General features: G+C 39.0%; 1 protein-coding gene across 6 annotated transcripts in view; it reads right to left on the bottom strand.

Annotated features, from left to right (window-relative positions):
- CDKL5 (cyclin dependent kinase like 5) overlaps window positions 1-19,428 on the bottom strand; it is a 163,001-nt gene that overhangs the window by 80,126 nt on the left and 63,447 nt on the right. For 5 of the 6 annotated variants that reach the window (XM_037822864.1, XM_037822863.1, XM_037822860.1 and 2 more), the window contains one exon: window positions 11,202-11,247. The exons of the other annotated variant lie outside the window; for it this stretch is intronic. In XM_037822864.1, the coding sequence (XP_037678792.1) occupies window positions 11,202-11,247 (46 nt within the window). The remainder of the gene's footprint in view (window positions 1-11,201; window positions 11,248-19,428) is intronic. 6 annotated transcript variants of the gene reach the window in all.

Raw genomic sequence — 19,428 nt, 5'->3', positions numbered from 1 at the left:
AGCCCTAAAGGAGAGTACTTGCACAGGTCAATCTTCAAAGAATGGGAAAGGTATTTCTTTCTTTCTTTCAAGAACAGCTCTGACAGAACACTGGCTGGATACAAGCTTAAGGAACTGACTCTTCAGTCTAAATTCCAGGGATAACACATGACAATAGCAAAATGTCCAGGTTTCAACAAAAGATTACAAAATATACAAATAGGAAGTGATGGCCTAGGGAAAGGAGAAGATTAAAGCATCAGAAACCATCAATGGGGAGGAACAATCCTGGGACATATCAAAGACTTTAAAATATGGTCCTAAATATCCTCAAAGAGCTAACGGAAAACATGGGCAAAGAACTAAAGGAAATCAGGAAAACAACAGATGAACACAAAGAGAATATCAATAGAGAGATGGAAATTATGAATAGGAAGCAAACAGAATTGAATACCACAGTGACAGAAATTTAAAATTCCCTACAGGGGTTCAGTAGCAGATTGGAGCCAGCAGAAGAAAGAATCAGTGAACTTGAAGATAAATCACAGGAAATAAATCATCCAGTCTGAGGAGCAGAAAGAAGAAGGAAGAAAGGTTAACAGAGCATGTGGAACCTGTGGGACACCAGCAAGCGTACCAACAATATGCACTGCGGGAGTCCCAGAAGGAGAAGAAAGAAATGGGCAGAGAGAATGTTCAAATAACTAATGGCTGAAAACTTCCCAAATGTAATGAAAGACATGACTATAAACATCCAAGATGCTCAATGAACTCCAAAGAAGATAAACCCAAACAGACCCAGGCTGCGGCATATTATAATCCATCAAACTGTCAGAATGCTAAAGATAAAGAGAGAATTCTGAAAGCTACAAGAGGAAAGCAACACATTACACACAAGGGCACCTCAGTAAGATTACATGCCGATTTCTCATAGGAAACCATGGAAGCAAGACGGCAGTGGGATGACATATTTAAGGTGCTGAAAGCAAAAAGTTGCCAACCAAGAATTGTGTATCTGGCAAAACTGTCTTTCACAAATGAGGGAGAGATTAAGCCATTCCCAGATAAACAAAAGCTGAGGGACTTCATCACCACTAACCTGGCCCTACAACAAACGCTCAAGGGATTTCTGCAGGTTGAGAGGAAAGGACACTGGACAACTAGATGAAGTTACATGAAGAAATAAAAATCTGTGGTAAAGATAATTACATGAATAAATATAATACCACTACTATTGTATTTTTGGTTTACTTCCTGCAGGATCTAAAAGACAAATGCACAAAATGCAATGATAAATCAGTGGGTTTGTACTCATAATGCATAAATGTGTGGTTTGTGACAAAAACTACATAAAGGTGGGGGGACAGAGGGGTTACAGGAACATACCTCATGCATACTATTGAAGTTAAACTGGGATCAAACAAATGAGATTGTTACAGATTTCAGATGTTAAATTTAAGCCCCATGGTAACTAGAAAGAAAATACTGGCAAATATGTAAGCTCATAGAGATAGAAATTAGAGTACAGGTTGCCAGGGGCAGGGAGAATGGGGAGTTAATGCAAAATGGGTATAAAGGGTTTCTGTTAGGGGAGATGGAAAAGTTTAAGCAATGTAAGGTGGCAATGGTACCGCAACATTGTGAATGTGATTAATGCCACTGAATGGCATGCTTGGGAGTGGTTAAGATAGGAAAGAAAGTTTATGTTGTATATATGTTCCACAATTAAAATAAAAAGAGCAACTTAAGAGTCCATGACAATTAAAGGCTTGAAGGGACATTACTGCGACATTTGAAAAAACTAGAAAACAGACTGTAAGCTTTAAATCAATGACAAATTTCTTGAACTTGATAACAGCGCTTAAGATAGTTACATAAGTGGACATCTTTGATCTTAGGAAATATATATGGCAGTAGTAAGTGTTCAAGGAGCATGATGTCTACAACCTACACTCAAGTTCCAAAAATGGACTGATGAGTAGACAGACAGACGGATGGATGGATGGATAGAATATGAGAAATGTGGTAAAATGTCTGGAGGGGGGTAGAGGCATGTTGAAGTTCTCTGTATGGTGTTTGTATTTTTGTAACTTTCCTATAAGTTTGAAAGTACTTCAAAATAAAAGTTAAAAAAACAAGAAGTCTGAGAATGGAATTTTAAGGAATACACTTTCCTGTTGAAAGCATCACGAATAAAACACTTAAAGAAGGAAAGGTTTACTTGATCAGCATAAACCTGATTTTCTGCTTCCATTTTCTTTTACTACTTATAAAAGAAAGTTCTACTTATTCCAAATACATACTTACAGACACAACATAGGAATTCACTGTCATTTTAACTATTAACACTCCATACTGGGGAACAGGTTATATATGTACCTAAGTAAAGTTTAAAGGTGTAATAAGGAAGCACATCAATGTGTAGAGGAGCCTCGAGGCAGCATTTGTAGCAGTTGTTTTTAAAGTTGGTCTGAAGCTCTGGCTATGAAAAGCATTGCTATAGCTTAGGCTGCATGTCAGTCATTGCAGTGAACAGAGGACATGGGTCAGGCATCCACAATGCAGCTTGCAGTCAAGTTTCAAGGAATGTCTGATCTTGCCTCTGAACAGCAGATGCTGTAAGTTCCTGCTGTCACACTGTTGCATGTCCACCTGTCCATTCCAGATGGTGTGGCTATACTGGGATGGAGAACTTATGCTGAACTAATACACCCTTCCATACCATCAACTTCACTCAGGATATCCTCCACAAACACGGAGGAAGGACAGAAGTCACATTCACACTAATGGATTAACAGGGGTGGGGGGTGGGGGACAGGGGAGCAGGGAGAAAGGTAATATTTCATGTTATAGACTTTTTGTGATAGCTTTAGACTTAACTGGGAAATTCTAACGATCATGTTTACGTACGTGTATGTGAGGGTATAGGTTCATAATCACTTATCTGCAATTCCAAAAGCCAAAACACGGTAAGTAAGTAAGTAAGTAAATAAATAAATAAATAAGGAAGCTTTTTCTAAGTTTGTGGCAAATTTATTTAGAGGCTAAACCTGACCAGAACTGACACGAGGCCATTTGTAGATTTGTTTATACCACTTAATAAAAATATTCATATGTTGCGCTATAAAAATGCTATTTGATTACAGGGTGCTATAATAGCATGCCATATTTCCATTCTAAAATCCAAAAAATTATGATTTCCAAAAACACATTTGGCCCCAAGGTTTTAGATAAGGGCCAAAATCCTAGCTTGAGAGTCCAAGTTGTGTGACCCTCAGATTTGGCATGTCTTAGCAAGTCTGGGGAGGAAGAAAATGGAGTTTGGGAATGGGGTCAAGAAAGACTAAAATGTCTTCCAAGAAGAAATGCTTCCTAAGCAAGGTACCCAAGAAGAAAAAGAGGCTGAATGGGGATGAAAGAGGAGAGGAGATGCTAAATGCAATATTTTCAGATTATTTTCTATTCTACCCCCTCTCCCAGCCCCCATTCAATCATGAGTTTAAAGAAAAGAAACTGTAATAAAAAACCATGCTTTGTAGCACCAGAATATCTGTAACAAACAGGGAACCTAAAGTCAATATTCCTTTGTGAACTTGTTACACAAATAATAGAACACAGATTAGGAAAGAACAGAGAGTGAGAGAGAGAGACTGCCTATCAAAAGCTAAGAAGCAGCAGGAGGAAAGGCCAACAGGCATAAGCAGTGAACCAGTCTAGGCCACATCAGGATGGATCAACTCAGAGCTGGGTGTCCACAGGGCTAATGTCCAGGGTAAAAGAGCATGAAACAGTGGATGTCCCCTGGCAGTAGGGGAAATGTGGGAGATGCAACCAGGGGACTTTACAAAGTGGCTCAGGGGACTGTGAGGTGGACAGAGGTCCAGTTGTTCTGCAAGTGGGGGCTGAATCAAAGAAGTGTTTTGTGACTGTTAGAATGCTGCTGTACTGTTAGAATGCTGCTGTATCCCTAGCTGTTGAGGCCTAGACAACACAAGTCTCAGAAAGAATATATCAGGAACCTGCTTCTCTGATATCCCATCCAAGTCATTCTCAAGGTTGGGGGTATTCAAACTAAAATCCATCTATCTCTAACAGATAGAATGCTACATAGATCTCAATAAGAATCAAATGTTCTTTTAATAAGGAAGTAACTCAGCAGAGAAAAATATACTGCTTACTCATGATCTGGCCCCAGTCTGCCTCTCCATCCCCATCCCATCTCTCCTTTCCCCTCTCCCTTAGTCTTTCAGTTCCCGAAATAACCACAACTTAAAAAACAACAAAACAAAACAAGTAAAAAAACTTTAGGGGTTTTGCACTTGCACCCTCTGTGTCAAATTTTCATTCTACTATCCAGATTCTACATGGCTGGCTCCTTCAGCTTTCAGTTTCAATGTCCTTCTTCAAGAGGCTTTCTCAGATGACTAAATCAAGTACTTTCCCCATCTCCATAGTCCTTCTCACAGAACTCTGAATTTCTCTTTCATAGAGCTTCTCATAATTTTTATTAATACATTAGTTTGATTACTGGTTTACCATCTGCGCAGCCACCCCTGCTAAGCTGAGAGCTCCAAGAGGTCTAAGTTCTTTTGCTCGACACGATACAGTCAACCACCTAGGACACGACCTGGCACAAAGAAGGTGATCAATAAATTCTTCCTATATGAATGATTTCCCTGGTGCCCTGAGGAAATCTTTGCTCATATATGGCTAACTCTTAGTCACTTAAGACAGGAGAAGAAGCAATGTGATGAAAAACAATAGGCAATTTCCTCGCGTAGTTTTGAGTCCAGTGGTTTCAACTTTCTCCCTCTAGAGCTTTGAAAGGGCTGCTTATCAGGCAATAAAACAAACTGAATTTATTTCCCCCTATTTACCTCTGTCCCTGGTTGTCATCTATGATATGTGATTATGAAAAATGAAGGACCCAGAAAACAGCATTCAGGGTCAAGAAAATCTGTTTACAGTTAATCTGTAAATGCACATCCATAAACTATGCTGGAGCTGGATACAAATAAATGTTGCAACAAAGTCACTAAGTAAATACAGCTGGTATATCTTTCCTAATCAAAATCTTGGTGAATTCTTGGCACCCAAAAAGCAACTGCAAAAAAGGGAGCTTTGTATTATTTGCAACTTGTGGCAGTGTTACTTTGCTAACTGATAAAGCTGTTTCAGAACGGCCAAATCAGAATTGGAGCAGGATCTGGGAGACCTAGATTTTGGACCCAGCCTTTTAAATCAACTAACAGTGTGACTTTGTACACATCATTTAACTTTGCATCCATAAAATAAACAGGCTGCACCAAAAGTGGAAACATTAATATCTTATTGACTAACAACCTAAATGTCATAGGATTTTGGCATTTTGTTAAATATACATCACTCAAATCTATACTGATTCCACTTGATAATGGCAGTGGAGAGAAGATAAATGAATCTTCAAAAAGAAGTTCTCAAAATCATCTAGCATGTAGCACTAAAACAACCTCATTTGAGCAGCCTATCTTTTTTAGGAAATGAAGGCTTCTCTAATTTATGTCAGTCGTTGGTATTAAAAGTTGAGATAAGCACTTCGGCACCAAGACCGGAATGCATGGGAACAGACTGGAAGTGGAATTATTAATGCCCTATGTGCAAGCAAAATATGCAATCTTCATTACTTGGTATAGCCAATAATTTTTGTCTCTTTAAGTACTTCTAAGATTCCTGGCCTACCCTGTACTTTAAGATGAAAATTGTGGCACTAAACGTCAGATGACAGAGAAAAGAAATGCACATTCCATTTACACTGCTTCTCTCCTCAGAGGTTCAGCAAGTAGCAATGCGCTTCAATGAGGCAGTTTTTAAAGGTGGTAGCACAGTCCACTGAAACGAGCACAAAATCGCTCCTCTCTAGTTGAAATAATCCTTATGGATTATTTACTTAGGCTAGCTCTCCTAGCTTACAAATGAAAAAACCCAGTCTAGAAAGATAAGTAACTTTCTCAGGGTGAGTGAACTGAGGGCTGTGTCCTGTCCCATGGCCTGAGTAGAACACAGGGACCCAGGGGGCAGAGTGCAATGCAGTCTGCTTCAGGTTTAGACTCTGCTACTGCCTAGCTAAGTGGCAAAGCAGCATAGTATGGGTGGAAGAAGAACTCAACAAAGATCCCAGGGTTTGAATTTTGGTCTCAATTAATCACACACTAGCTGTGTAACTGTGGGTCTTAGGTTCCTCATCTGTAAACTGGGGTTGGGGTTATACTAGATAATTCTGAAGGTCTCTTTCAGCTGTAAGTGTCTGTAAGCCTACGTGATAAGTGCCTACATGCAAGCCGATCAACCTTGCTACCAGCGTGCACTGAGGGTGCCTTGCTTAACGCAAGCAGCAACTCTGATGAACTTATGTGCAGATATAGATCAATCCTACTAAGTGATGACTAAACAGCAGGGTAGAAAAGGACATTAAGTAAACAAACAAACAAAACTGATCTACTTCTAAGCTTTCCAGTAAGGCAAGTTAGCATACCTAAAAATCAAGTCACTAAAGTAAAATAATAATCTTTAAGAAAAAAGATCACAGGAGCAAAAGAAAATCAAAGCTAAGTAACTGATGAAAACAGAAAATCTAAAGATGAGCAGAAACTCTATTATAACTCCATTTTTAAAGAGCTGTAGGCTTGGAAGAAAAATCCAGGAATAGCTATAACTTACTTTATGAAATTATAAACCTGATATTTTCTTGTTTAGCCATTGTTGTATGAAACCATAGGGTACCATGTTCGAGTCTGATTGCCCTGAATGAAGAAAGAACATCAAGAGGAGGGCAATTTAACATGGCAGGGGGATTTGAATTATGGTGCTCTCATTTATACCAAAAACAAAAAAAAACAACAAAAAAACCCACCAAAAATGAGAACACTTAAATATTCTGAGATGAAGGTCCGGTAAAAGCACAATGGAAATTTATTAAATCATGAAAGGTGTACCCAAAGTAAAACCTCAATGTTCAACAAATCCCAGAAGAATCCCTGAAGTTTGAAAGAGATCCATTTTGGACTTTAAAAAAGAAGTGCAGTGAAATCATGACTAGCCAGAATGTTCATACACTGAATATCTTAGTTATTTGAATTCTCTGTTTAACCAAGGATTGGAAATTTTAAGGTCTCTCTTACAAAGAAATCAGGCTCTTGAATTCAAGGACCAAAGATTGTGATCTTGTTTTGTACCATTATACAAAATAAGATATCAGAGTACCTCTGATCCAGAGATGAGTATAGAGATTTCTAGTGTCTGTATAAAAATAAGGATGTAGATGACCAAGAAAAATTACTAATAATTAAGAAGAATAAATACATCAACTCCAAGAGAAAAACATCTATAAAAAACATAAGCAGAGCAGGATATGAAGTGCAAGCAATTTTATTTGATATGAAAGCAGAGACACAAACTACATTTCATCTTAAACATGAGTTGGTCCACAGTTCCCTGAGAGCCTCCTTGCCATGTACCATGACCCAGGGACAAGCAGGGAGGATGGATCCCTCTTCACCACATCATCTATACATTCAGAGAAAAAGTGAAAAAGTCCAAAGAAAAAAAAGCTGTTGTCACATCAGGAGATCTAAATATAAGTCAAAAACAAATTCTAGACCACAGGCACTCCTAAGGTAAAGGATGAACAGACAATATATATATATTTTTTTAACTCTTGCTGGTACAAAGCTATCCAGTCTAAATTGGTGCTTTTGTATTATTTAATAAAGTGAAGACGGCTGAGACTTGCAAATGTGTGAGTGAAAATGAAGATCCCAACAGTGATTATCTTCTAAACATCAAATTTCTGTACACAATTGAGGTTATAGGAAGGGTAGGAGAATCAGACTAAATGCATAATTATATAGTCTGAAAAGTGTCTTTTAACTAAATAATCTCTAGATTTTTTTGGTTTGTGGTCATTTTTCTCTTCTGAGAAAATCTAAATACTAAGCAAAACTAATTCAATGGATTCTTCTGTTTGATTAGGTGTTAATTAGAAAATGTTTAACTGTGATAATGTACATTAATAAATAAACTTATAATGCTGTCATACCGAGAGTATCATTAAGAATTCATTACCTGAGAATTCACATTTATGATGATGTATAAAGAGATGTTATCATAAGAAAAAATTAACTAATGAAATGATCTCAGCTAAAAATCTGTCGTCTTCAAATATTTCTCCCTTTTAATACAAACTTCTATCTCCATCCAGTGTTTCAAAGTCTTTCATAGAGAATCACATGATTTATATCACCTAACAATTGGAGAACAAAAAACTGACAAGGATGAAAACAAAAGAGATGCTTCAAAACAAGAAGATGGGAATATAAACAAGTGAAGAGAAAATTGATAAGGCCCTTTGCATGTCTTTTTAATGATTCTTTTTTCATTGTGAGCGTCATTCACTGGCTTAGGCTACAATTTCGCTGTAAAAATTGCATTCCCTCCTCCCCCAACCCCATAAAAAAGGGAAAACACTTGATTCTTTCTTCTAAGAAATAGCACATAGTTGCTATTATAACCTAGTTGTGTTAACTATAAGATTAAATAAGCTTATTTTCATAATTTTACTTTCATTTTCCCAAGTTAAAGCCCCAATCTAACCTTTTATTTACTGTGAAATTTTAGTTCCCATTTTAAACAGTGATTTATTATCCTGGGATAATAAGGACCTCTTGCATTAAATAGTGACCTATGTTAAATTACAGTTTCAAAAATGTTTTACACACAGTTGTGGATACATAGGAATTTACAAAGAAAGCAGGACATTATCATAATCTTTTAAAGCTAACAGAAGGTAATATCTACTCCCATAAAATCTCCCTTGACATCATCAGAGAGAGAATTCTTGGTTAGCTTGAACATGGATCATACCAAGTTCAGATCTTATTTCAGTTTAATGTTTTTACAGCATTATTTCATTATCTTCACAAAGATTTTTAAACATTGGCTTTGCTAGATATCTAGGTATACTTCATGCTCCAAAAGGGTTGTTTATCACACACATTTGTTTTTCTTTCCATTAAGCAAGATACAATCCTGGTGAGGGGGAAGAGGGTAAAAACAGAAAAGAGAGTGCTAGATATCCTGAGGAGAACTGGAAGCAGTAGGATAGCATGTCAAAAAGAGGATTGGAACTTAAAGGTATATGAATATATGGGTATGTCTTCAGATTATATCATGGAAATGTTTTGGAATTGTCCCTCTAAAAGTGTGTTCAGGAGTACCTACAGAGGTGTCCAATCACACTGTGGGTAATAAAGGCTGTGTGCCTGTAAGATATGGTGACACAATAATGGTCTGGCAGAGATGAGGGCAGAGCTGATTATGCTCTGTAGACTCATTGAAAGAAAGGCAGATCAAATATTTTCCACAAGGTCCAGACAAGTCAGGCACCCCCTGATGCCCCAGCTAGAAACAATCTCTCTTGCCTCAAAAGAATCCAAATTCTATGTCTCCATTAAGGCACTGACTGCTTTCTACTCTGTTTTATATAGTTACTTATTTAGATGTCTTAATTCTAGTAATAGACCATATGCTTCTTGAAAAGTATTCATACCTGATTTATCTTCATAGCTCTTACAGCATCTGGGGCTCAATGCTCAATGAATAAATATGCAATATGTCATAAAACTGAAGCTAAGAATTGGTATGCAGAGGATAGAGACTGTGATCCATATTTACACGATGGAAGAACATGATACGTTAAAAAAAAAAAAAAAAAGCTTTGGCATATATGGCCTAAATTGCACTGTTTTAAAAACTTTGATGACAACTATTATTTCTGGTGGTAAGATAAATGCCCAGCCAGAAGTCCGTTACACACAGGTGACGGTGGTGCTTTGATCTGTTGCAACCACTCGTTAAGTGGATCACCATTGGTCTCTTGGCCACCTGGAGTTAGCCCAAAGTCACCGCTCATTTCCAATGGTCTCACAGTGTGTGGGCTGGGGCTGCTGCTTCCTGTTAGACCACAGGTACATCAACTGAAGCAGATTTTTTTAGGACAAGCTAAAAGCATTTCTCAATTGCCTTCCCTTTACGGCTGCCCAGCTGATGTGCATGTGCTCCACAAAACCAGCATTTCAGAGTTGAGTTGCATCAAATAACTACTGAAGCTACCATGGGACCATTTGTTAGCAATCTATTTTTTTTTTTTGCTATTTAATGTTTGCTAAATCTCTGAGGTGAGGGTGATAAAGTGCCCACAAATAAAGGGGCTGGTGACTTACAGTACAGTACTCAGTAAATGTGTCCTGAAGGCAGGCTACGACTGCTATTCTCCTACTTCCTATTAGATATGAAGGATGGGACTCATTAGTGGTGAAATCAATGTAGTGGGTCACAAAAGACATTTATATGAAAATGAAATCAAAGAGAACAGACGAGAACAAAAACCAGAGAACCTCACGTTAATTAAAGTAGTTTTGTGACACTTCTGCTTCAGTTACATTTAGTACTGACTTTACATGCAAAATGTATTTCTAATTGTGGGTTTCTGTCAAAAAAAAAAAAGTTTTAAAAGTACTGCGTAGTGCTTCTTGAAGGCCATGCCTGTCTCATGATCAGTTTTTCTATTTGGCTATCTCTGGTTAGCTAACAACCTAAATTTAAAACTTAACAAACTTCTGAAATGCCTTATTTTACCCTTTCTTGCCCAGCATAGGGTAATTTTAATACTCTATTTGAAATGGTCTGGACATGTGACTAAGGCCTCCAAGGGTATTCTTGAAGAGCTTTTATTCTAAATATAAAATCACTCCCTCAATACTGTATAAATACTTAACCTTGTATTCCCAACTTTGACTAGAAAGTGGTGATCATAGTAATCAATACTGAAACCTTTCACACAGCACTTGCTACTTGTGTGAACCTACAGAAGTATTTGCTTCAAATCAGTTTTCTCATTATTTAGAAACAATTTAGGCAACATGCCTTCTATCCCTTCTTTGGAACAAGATTTCCAATATTGACTGTACCTTAAAATACAAGAAAAATTTTTAAATATGAGATTTGAAAAGATTCATACAGAAGGAACTAAACATTTCAAAGCAAGGAATGATGACAAATAAGCTATATTCACCTTCTGAGACTGTGGCTTTAAAATCTCAGGAACACAGGGTTTAACCAGTGAGAGCCCACCTCTTCCATACTCTATTCACAAAAACTAAATACAGAAAAAAAAATTATATATATACCTTCACTGTCCTTGAATTTCTTGATTGCCACAATTTCATGTGTTTCCTGTAAAGGAAAAGAGGCAGAAGGAAAGTCATTCGCTAGTGTTTTTCAATCTGGGAATCCCTAATTGTCTGGGGGTGTATTGTGGGACAGAGTAGCAAGAACCCAGAGAGTAAAAAATAGATCCTCCTCCTCCCCAATCCCTTGTGTCTTGGTTCCAAAATTCTCTTTTTTTTTACCACCCTACAGATACTGTCAGGAAAGGAAAAGGGGGAAGTGTGAGGGAGCAGGATTGGGGAAGGAAGCAAACAGCAGAGATGGTGAGAGAATATGAATTAATGAGAAGTATCAATGTCTTGAGGGTACTCTAAAGTTCCAGGATGACTGACGCAAACCTTCATCTGTCCTGCCATTTGAAACCCAGGGAAACATTTTTGTTGGGCTTCTAAGATCAGAGTAAAGGCCTCTACAAGGCTTGATAGTTGCTGGCAGCAGAATGCCACTTCCAAGTCTCCTCCCTTCGCTTATCTTTTCCTAACAACAATCTCTAGTTGTTCAGCAGCTCTTCCCTACTAATGCTCATTTCAAATCCAAAGTATGATAAACCTCCCCTAACCAAATACCAATCACAGCCTTCTCCCCACCTCCTTGGCCCTTATTTATCTGTCCTGAACTAAGAGAAATAGTTTGTGAGCACAATTCTACTTTTAACTAAAAAATGATAATTTGGGGAGGGGGGGGGCAGGGAGGGAGAAGAAAATAAAGGATAGAAAGGAAATGGAATGCTAAGAACCAAGTACCACTAAGCTAAATAATTCATGTCTAATTTCAGCCTGTATAAGGAATAAAAATATTGGTAAAATAATTAATCTAGACTCTTCAAAGACAACATATCATAAGGAAAGCCTTCTAAATAACTCAGGCCTGCTCTTTTTTTACTGTAAGTAGGTACACTTTCAGATCTGTAGGAGTAAATCTTTTTTTTTTTTTTTTTTTTTTTATATGTATTTGTCTTTATTGTTTGGATTTTTACAAGAAAATGGACTCATGAATTGTTTGAGTATTTAAAAGACAAAAAGTAGGTGGGGTAGGGAGATGGAGTCGGGGGGCTGCCCCTGAGTGCTGAGTTAGGCAGATGAGCCAGCAGTCCCCACCTCCCCAGGCTAGTCCTTGATTCCTGTCCCTCTTTGCTGCTTCAGTGGGTCAGCTGCAGGCCTTAGTATCTCTGAGATATTTCAAGAGGAATTATCTCTAATTTGGAGGTTGTGGTGGTTTGGAACTAGGTACTCCAAAAAAACATGTTCTTTACTTAATCCATTCCTGTAGGTGTGAACCTGTTTTAAGTAGAAACTTTTGAGGAGGTTACTTCAGTTAAGGGTGGCCAAACTCAGTCAGGATGGGTCCTAATCCTATTACTGGAGTCTTTTATAAGCAGAATGAAATTCAGACAGACAGACAGAAAGCCACAGAGGGAGCAGCCAGAAGCTGAGAGTCAATGGAACCTCGAAGAGAAGGGAGAGCCCAGGAGACGCCGCCAGGAGCATTGCCATGTGACAGAGGAGCCCAGGACAAGGACCACCAGCAGCCAGCCCCAGAACACCAGTCTTTGGGAAGAAAGCATCGTCTTGATAATGCCTTGATTTGGACTTCTGGCTTCAAAACAGTGAGCCAATAAATTCCATTAAGCCAACCCATCGCATTTTGCTTTAGCAACAAGGAAACTAAAACGGGTGAAGTTGAATATATCAGGAATGTTTGGATTATATTAACACCAGAATATCCTATCTGGAATCAAGACCAGATTTTAAGTTGTCTTGCCAGCAGTATTTTAAAAACAAACGAAACACTCCTCAATTTTGTTTAGAGCAACAAGGTTTAATTTCACATAAAAGCCTTTTGGCTAAACATGTTCTGGGTGTTCTGATACAGGGTTTGTCCTGCCACTCATATTCCTAGTTTGAAAACATACATTTTGTAGTCTTAAATTTAATTTGAATCAGGAGACAGAAAATTTGACCCTTAAAATATTATTTTGTTCTTTATTCTTTTTACTTATTATAAAATTTAATTTATAGCTTTTTTTTTTAGGTTCATACAAAGAATTTCAATGTAAGACTGCCCTTTAGGAGTTAAACTTCAGCATCACAATGATTTAGAGCAAAGCAGTGGAAAGAGAGAAAGGGAGAATATCTCCCAGGTTGACGAGTTGACTTCAATCTAAGTGGATGTATTGGCTTACTTAAGGTCTGCTTCCAGTTGAGGGCAGGTAGAGGGAAGAAGAGTCAGGCAGGGATGTCCTGGTGCCCACTTGGACACAGGAGTAAATCTTTTAATAAAACACTGTCCCTGCATTAGAACAAAAACTTTACATAGGGACACAATATCAGGCAATAATCAACAGGGAACAAATCACTGACTTTTTAAAAAAGATTTTCTCTGAAGTCCCTTTCAAAAGGGAAGGAAGTCATGAAAGCAAAAAAAAAAAAAAAAAAAAAAGGGGTGGGGTGGGGTGGGGAGGGTATTTTAATCATTACACTGAAGGACAAACCCTGAGTCCTAACTATGCCTATAAATCAAATCCTTTCTGTTTTCCATCTGCCCAATGATAAGAGAAAGAAAATCCCAGCTTTCATATCCATGTTATAGGAAAAAATATTTTATCTGAAAGTACTATAGGCTATTGAGGAAAAAGATACTTCATAAGGGTATTACCTTTTTGTTTTAAATAGAGGAACAGATGCAACTGTAGGGCACAGACAACTTTAGGGATACAACTTATTTGTACATTAGTGGATCTTCTGACTTAAACTCAGTCTTCCGGGTACTTTCTGATACTGCAACTCCTTCATAGTGAAGTTTCACTATTGAGAAGGAATAACTGCAAATTGCAAGTGATTTGGGAGATTATCAGCTAGACTATTAGTACAGATGGTACAAAGGGACTCTTCTCGAGATATTACTCTCTCTTAATAAACTGCTATCATTTTCTAACCCTGTTCCTTTTCAAATGGCTCTAGCTAGCAAGCTACCAATCTGCCTATGGCATGAGTGAAAGAACAAAACCCCACCAGGAAACTTTCACTCTACTCACAGCACAAAGTGAGGGGCAGCTCCACACGCTTCAGGGAATAGAGTAAAACTGCTTACATCTCAGATGAAAATTGTGCCTGGTAGTGTCTCATCCTCTATTTCACTCCGAGTCACACATACAATTTTTAATGCATCCCAAGTGTTAAAACTTTCTCTAATTTTATAAAAGATCTTGCTTAGTTCAAACCTGTCCACAGATATGACCACAAATATCCATTTATAGCCAGCAACATACATGAACTTGAAGAAAGAAATTTGTTTTTTCCCCCTGGTATCTCATAAATAGAATTTCCAAACAGTTGCCTGAAAGGGAGTCAAATGAAATGTTTATTATTTTATCTTTTTCAGCAATACCATGGAAATTCTCTTTCCTAAAAATACACACACATAGGCACACATTCTCTCTCATATTCAATATGGTTTGTATATTTACTTAAATAAAGAAGCCAAATGAAGTTTACTACATAAAATCAATTCACTGTTTGTTGAAAAACACATGCAATTAAGAGCAGAAGATAAGATGCTGGAAAGAATGTAACATTTTACCTTATTTCAAACTGCTTATAAAAATAATACATACTCATTACAAAAATACAAAAAGAGTATAAAGACAATAAAAGGACTCTAAAGAAAACAAACAAAAACTATTCATACAAACTTTGCTAACATTTTGGTGTATCTCCTTCCAGTAATTTTTTCTCAAATTGGAAAAAGGATATACATCGTACTGTGTGCTTTTATTTCACTTGATATTGTATGAGGAACATTTTACCTGTTTTGGTACATTTCCTTCCAGTAATTTTTTTCTCAAATTGGAATAAGAATATTGTACATTGTGTTGTGTGTTGCTTTTATTTCACTCGATATTGTATGAGGAACACTTAACCTGTCGCTAAAAATTTTTTAAACTGCAATTTTTAATGGATGGTTATTTAACCAGTCTAGCAAAGAATATAATTCAACAGCCACAGCTTAATTCCATACAGCAAATTCTGTAAGTTAAATAATTGGGTCAAAGGGTATGAACATTTAAGGCTCTTAATACATATTACCAAACTGAGATCCAAAAATATCTCATTTTACAATTCCCTTCAGCAATGTAGGAGAATACCCACTCTGCAACCATTACTGACACTAAATACAATCATTAAAACAACAAAAAAATATTTGGAATTCATTGAGATTGGAGAAGTTTTTTTTATCAACTGGTAAGTAAAAATAAAGTCTAGTAAGGTTAATATTTTTCTTACTGATTCATGGATATGAACTTGTTGCCAATTTTGTTACAAATATTTCCCTCAGGTTGTTGGAGTCAATGAATTAACATTTTTGTTGTTGTTACTGAATACAGCTTATTATTACATAGTCAAATTTATTGATACATGTCCTTTTCATTACATCAATAACTCTTTTGCTCAAAGTCCTTACCTAACCTGAGCATAGTTAATATCCATCCACATTTATGTGTCTTGATATTTGAATGATTTGATTTCTTTCCTTAATTCTTTATCCACTGGCAATTTATTTTAATATATGACATGATGAGGGAATCTGAATGTAATATGATTACTAGATACAGAGCCAATTTTCCAACAACCTTCACCATGGATTTTTAATTCTTTATTATATATTAGCATCCTTATATACACTCTAGGCTTTCTTTCAGAGTTTCTATTTTACTCTATTGAGCTATCTGTTGATTCATATACCAGAACCAAATTATTGTGACTTTAAACTGTTTTAAATTAGTCAGAAGTTATAGTCTCAATTCTTCTTATACCAGTTTATTAAATAAATTTATTTTTGAGAATAGTTTTTGCCTTTATATTTAATTTGTAATTACATACACATGAGCTATTATATTTAATCTATATTTCTCTACATATTTAATTGGTTCCACTGTTTATCACCAGTCCTTTTTTACTTTGGTTTTCACACATCTGAGTGCTTGATTTGCATTACTCTTTTGCTCAGCCAAAGTGCATCTTTGAACAGGTTTCTGAGAAAATACTCTTATTTTCCAAGTTTGCATCTCTGAATGTCCTCACACGTGAATGACAACTTGGCAGGCACAGAATTCTTGGGAATGTAATCTTATGTTCTCTATATCTTCAGGGTCACGATGTAAGGTTGTTCTCTTCAAAACCCTGGAAAGGGTCATTCACATCACAGACATTATAGATTGTATGTATATTAAAGCAACTTTTGAGTAGAGAGGAGTAAAGTGTTTTGTTCTAACAAAATCTGCATACTAAGACCATTTCCAAGAAGAAGGAAATTAAGAGTCTTAAAAGATGGGCTGCCATTTTCTAATCCATATAAAGTTCCAAATGGGCTAGCAGTCTTATGATATTTAGTGTTATAAAAAAGAAGTCTGGTTTTTGTTCCATTGCAGGTAATGTTTTTCTGTCTGGATGCAGCTAGGGCTTTTCTTTCTCCTCGAAATAAAAATTTAAAATTACCAGAATATATCCAGAGATAGGCGCGCGTGCGTGTGTGTGTGTGTGTGTGTGTGTGTGTGTGTTGAACTAATATTACCTGTGAAGTGGGCTCCCTCCCCTTAATCTGTAACAAGAGAGTCCCCTTCCCCCTCAACCGGTAATGACTGCAAAGTAAACATTAAAGCCCTGAGAGGAAGGAAGTGAAACTGTGCCGTTTTAGGGAGTGAAACTTGCGGATGTATGCATTAGCCAAGCGTAACCATTTCAATAATTAACCATTGCACCGGCCTTGAGAAAATTTCTCAAGGTTGCTAAAGATCTTAAGCACCCATTAATTAACCACCAACTCTGCTTTTGTCAAAGTAGCTTGCTTGCATTTTCAGGATGTGATTTCTGCCTATATAAATCTCAAGCACTCTCCGGTGGGGACTGCTTACTGAACTCCCTGTGCAGAGTGACAGGCAGCAGTCGCCGGGCCCGGCTAATAAAAAGGCTCTTTAAATTCTGCTTGGCTGTCTCGTACTTTAACTCGCGGGCACCGTAACATTTGGAGGCCCCAGCGAGATTTTTAAATCCTTGGCATATTCCGAGGCTTATCGGTCGAGACAAGGTCCGACTACCGGTCCTCCCCCAGGGGGGCGCGCATGAGAGACGTTCCTCAGCCCCGGCGGAGAACCGAGTGGTCAGGCCTCGAGATTCGAAAATCTGCCTCTGGAGCCATCTGGACGTGGGCCCACAACGGTAAGAGATCTCTAATCTGGTCTGGTGGGGTACCCCTTTAGGGTCTTTAGGAGGGCTAGACGCAGCCATAACTCCGAGACCTGGCCTCGGACCACGACGGTGGCCGGTGGCCTCAGGTTTTAGGTTCTGGTACAGGTTCGGAATTGGTCTCTTAGCGCAGACCTAGTCTCTGTTTTGTGTTTTGTTGTTAGCGTCTTTGTTCTGTTCTGTTTCTGTTTTGCCAACCGTTAGTCCCGCAATGGGTCAGTCTCCATCTGCTTCCGCTTGCTCTCCATTGCAGTGCTTCTTAAAAAATTTTCAGGACTTCCGCCGACGAGCTGCAGGGTCGGGTGCCACGGTCAACCCAGAAACTCTTAGGGCCCTTTGTGAGCTCGAATGGCCAACTTTTCCAGACTCTTAATTGCCCCCCCGAGGGCACCCTAAATTTGCCGATTGCTTTTCAGGTTCAAAGAGTTATTTATAGAAGACCAGGACATCCGGATCAGATTCCCTATATTGAAACCTGGATCGACATCCTCGCTGACCGCCCCAAATGGCTTAAAAACTGCTCACCACCTAAATTGTCTAAAGCGCGAAATGTGCTTGTTCTAAAGGGGCCACCCAAAAGGCCCCCGGTCCTCGACTCCCCACAGGAAAGTCCCCCCTTGTCACGGCCCCCACCGTATTCTGTAGGGCCCTCCACCTCCGGCCCGGGGCCCTCCGCCTCCAGCCCAGGGCCCTCTGCTTCCAGTTCGGGGCCCCCTACCCTAAGTACAGGAGGACCCCTTGTTCCCACTCCGGATTCTACCATGCCCCCGACAACTCTCTCCAGCCCCCCCCACACCCGTTTCGGGAGTTCATATGGACCGCAGGGTCAGGTCTTTGTCCCCTCTCAATTACCCCTGAGACAAGTCATTCAAGGCCCACCTGAAAACCCAAAACCCTTTATGGTCTATGTTCCTTTTTCCACCAGCGACCTGTACAATTGGAAAAATCAAAACCCCTCTTTCTCTCAAAACCCCCAAGGACTAATCTCTTTGTTAGAATCCGTTTTCTTTACCCATCAGCCCACATGGGACGGCTGTCAACAACTTCTGCAGACCCTTTTTACGTCAGAGGAGAGAGAAAGAATCTGTGCCCAGGGACGAAAATTAGTCGTGGGGCCAGACGGTCTGCTGACCACGGAAGTAGACCGCCTCGAGGCTGTTTTTCCCTTCACCCGACCCCAGTGGGACCCTGACACTGACCAAGGTAAGGGGGCTCTCGAACGGTACCGCCAGACTCTAATGGGGGCTCTCCGAGCAGCAGCGCGGAGGCCTACGAATATGTCCAAGGTAACTGAGGTGACTCAGGGGGCCACTGAGTCCCCCGCCGCTTTTCTAGAGCGCCTCCAGGAGGCTTACCGGTTATATACCCCTATAGATCCGGAGGCGCCAGAAAACAGGCGAGCAATTAATATTGCCTTCGTCACCCAGTCGGCCCCAGATATAAGAAAAAAGTTACAAAAGTTAGAAGGCTTTGAGGGAAAAGTACTGAGCGAGTTGGTGGAGGTTGTTCAACGAGTTTTCAATAATAGAGAAAGTTCCAAAGACTTAAACAAAAAAACGGCGAAGGTTTTACTCGCTATGAGTGAAGACCAAACGTGGAATAAAAACCAAGGAGGGGGTCAGAATTTCGTAGGAAAGTCCGGGGGAGGAAATAGGCCGTCCGGCGGGAGAGGAGGGCGAAAGGGGCCCTCTCTAGGCCAAAACCAGTGCGCTTTCTGTAAGGAACAGGGGCATTGGAAGAACGAGTGCCCGAAAAAATCCTACCCAGGGCAGCCAAAGGTTCTCCTCGAGAAGGAAGATTGACGAGGCCGGGGCTCCGCCCTTGGCCCCCAGGAGCCCAGGGTCACTCTTACAGTAGGGGGCCGAAATGTTGACTTTTTAGTGGACACTGGGGCGACTTTCTCTGTACTCCAAGAGGCAGAAGGCCCTTTATCGCAAAAACGGAC

This window comes from Choloepus didactylus, chromosome Y, assembly GCF_015220235.1.
Source record: "Choloepus didactylus isolate mChoDid1 chromosome Y, mChoDid1.pri, whole genome shotgun sequence".
NCBI classification, from domain to species: Eukaryota; Metazoa; Chordata; class Mammalia; order Pilosa; family Megalonychidae; genus Choloepus; species Choloepus didactylus.
The sequence above is the reverse complement of the archived record's forward strand: the minus strand, read 5'-3'. Positions and strand labels throughout refer to the sequence as shown.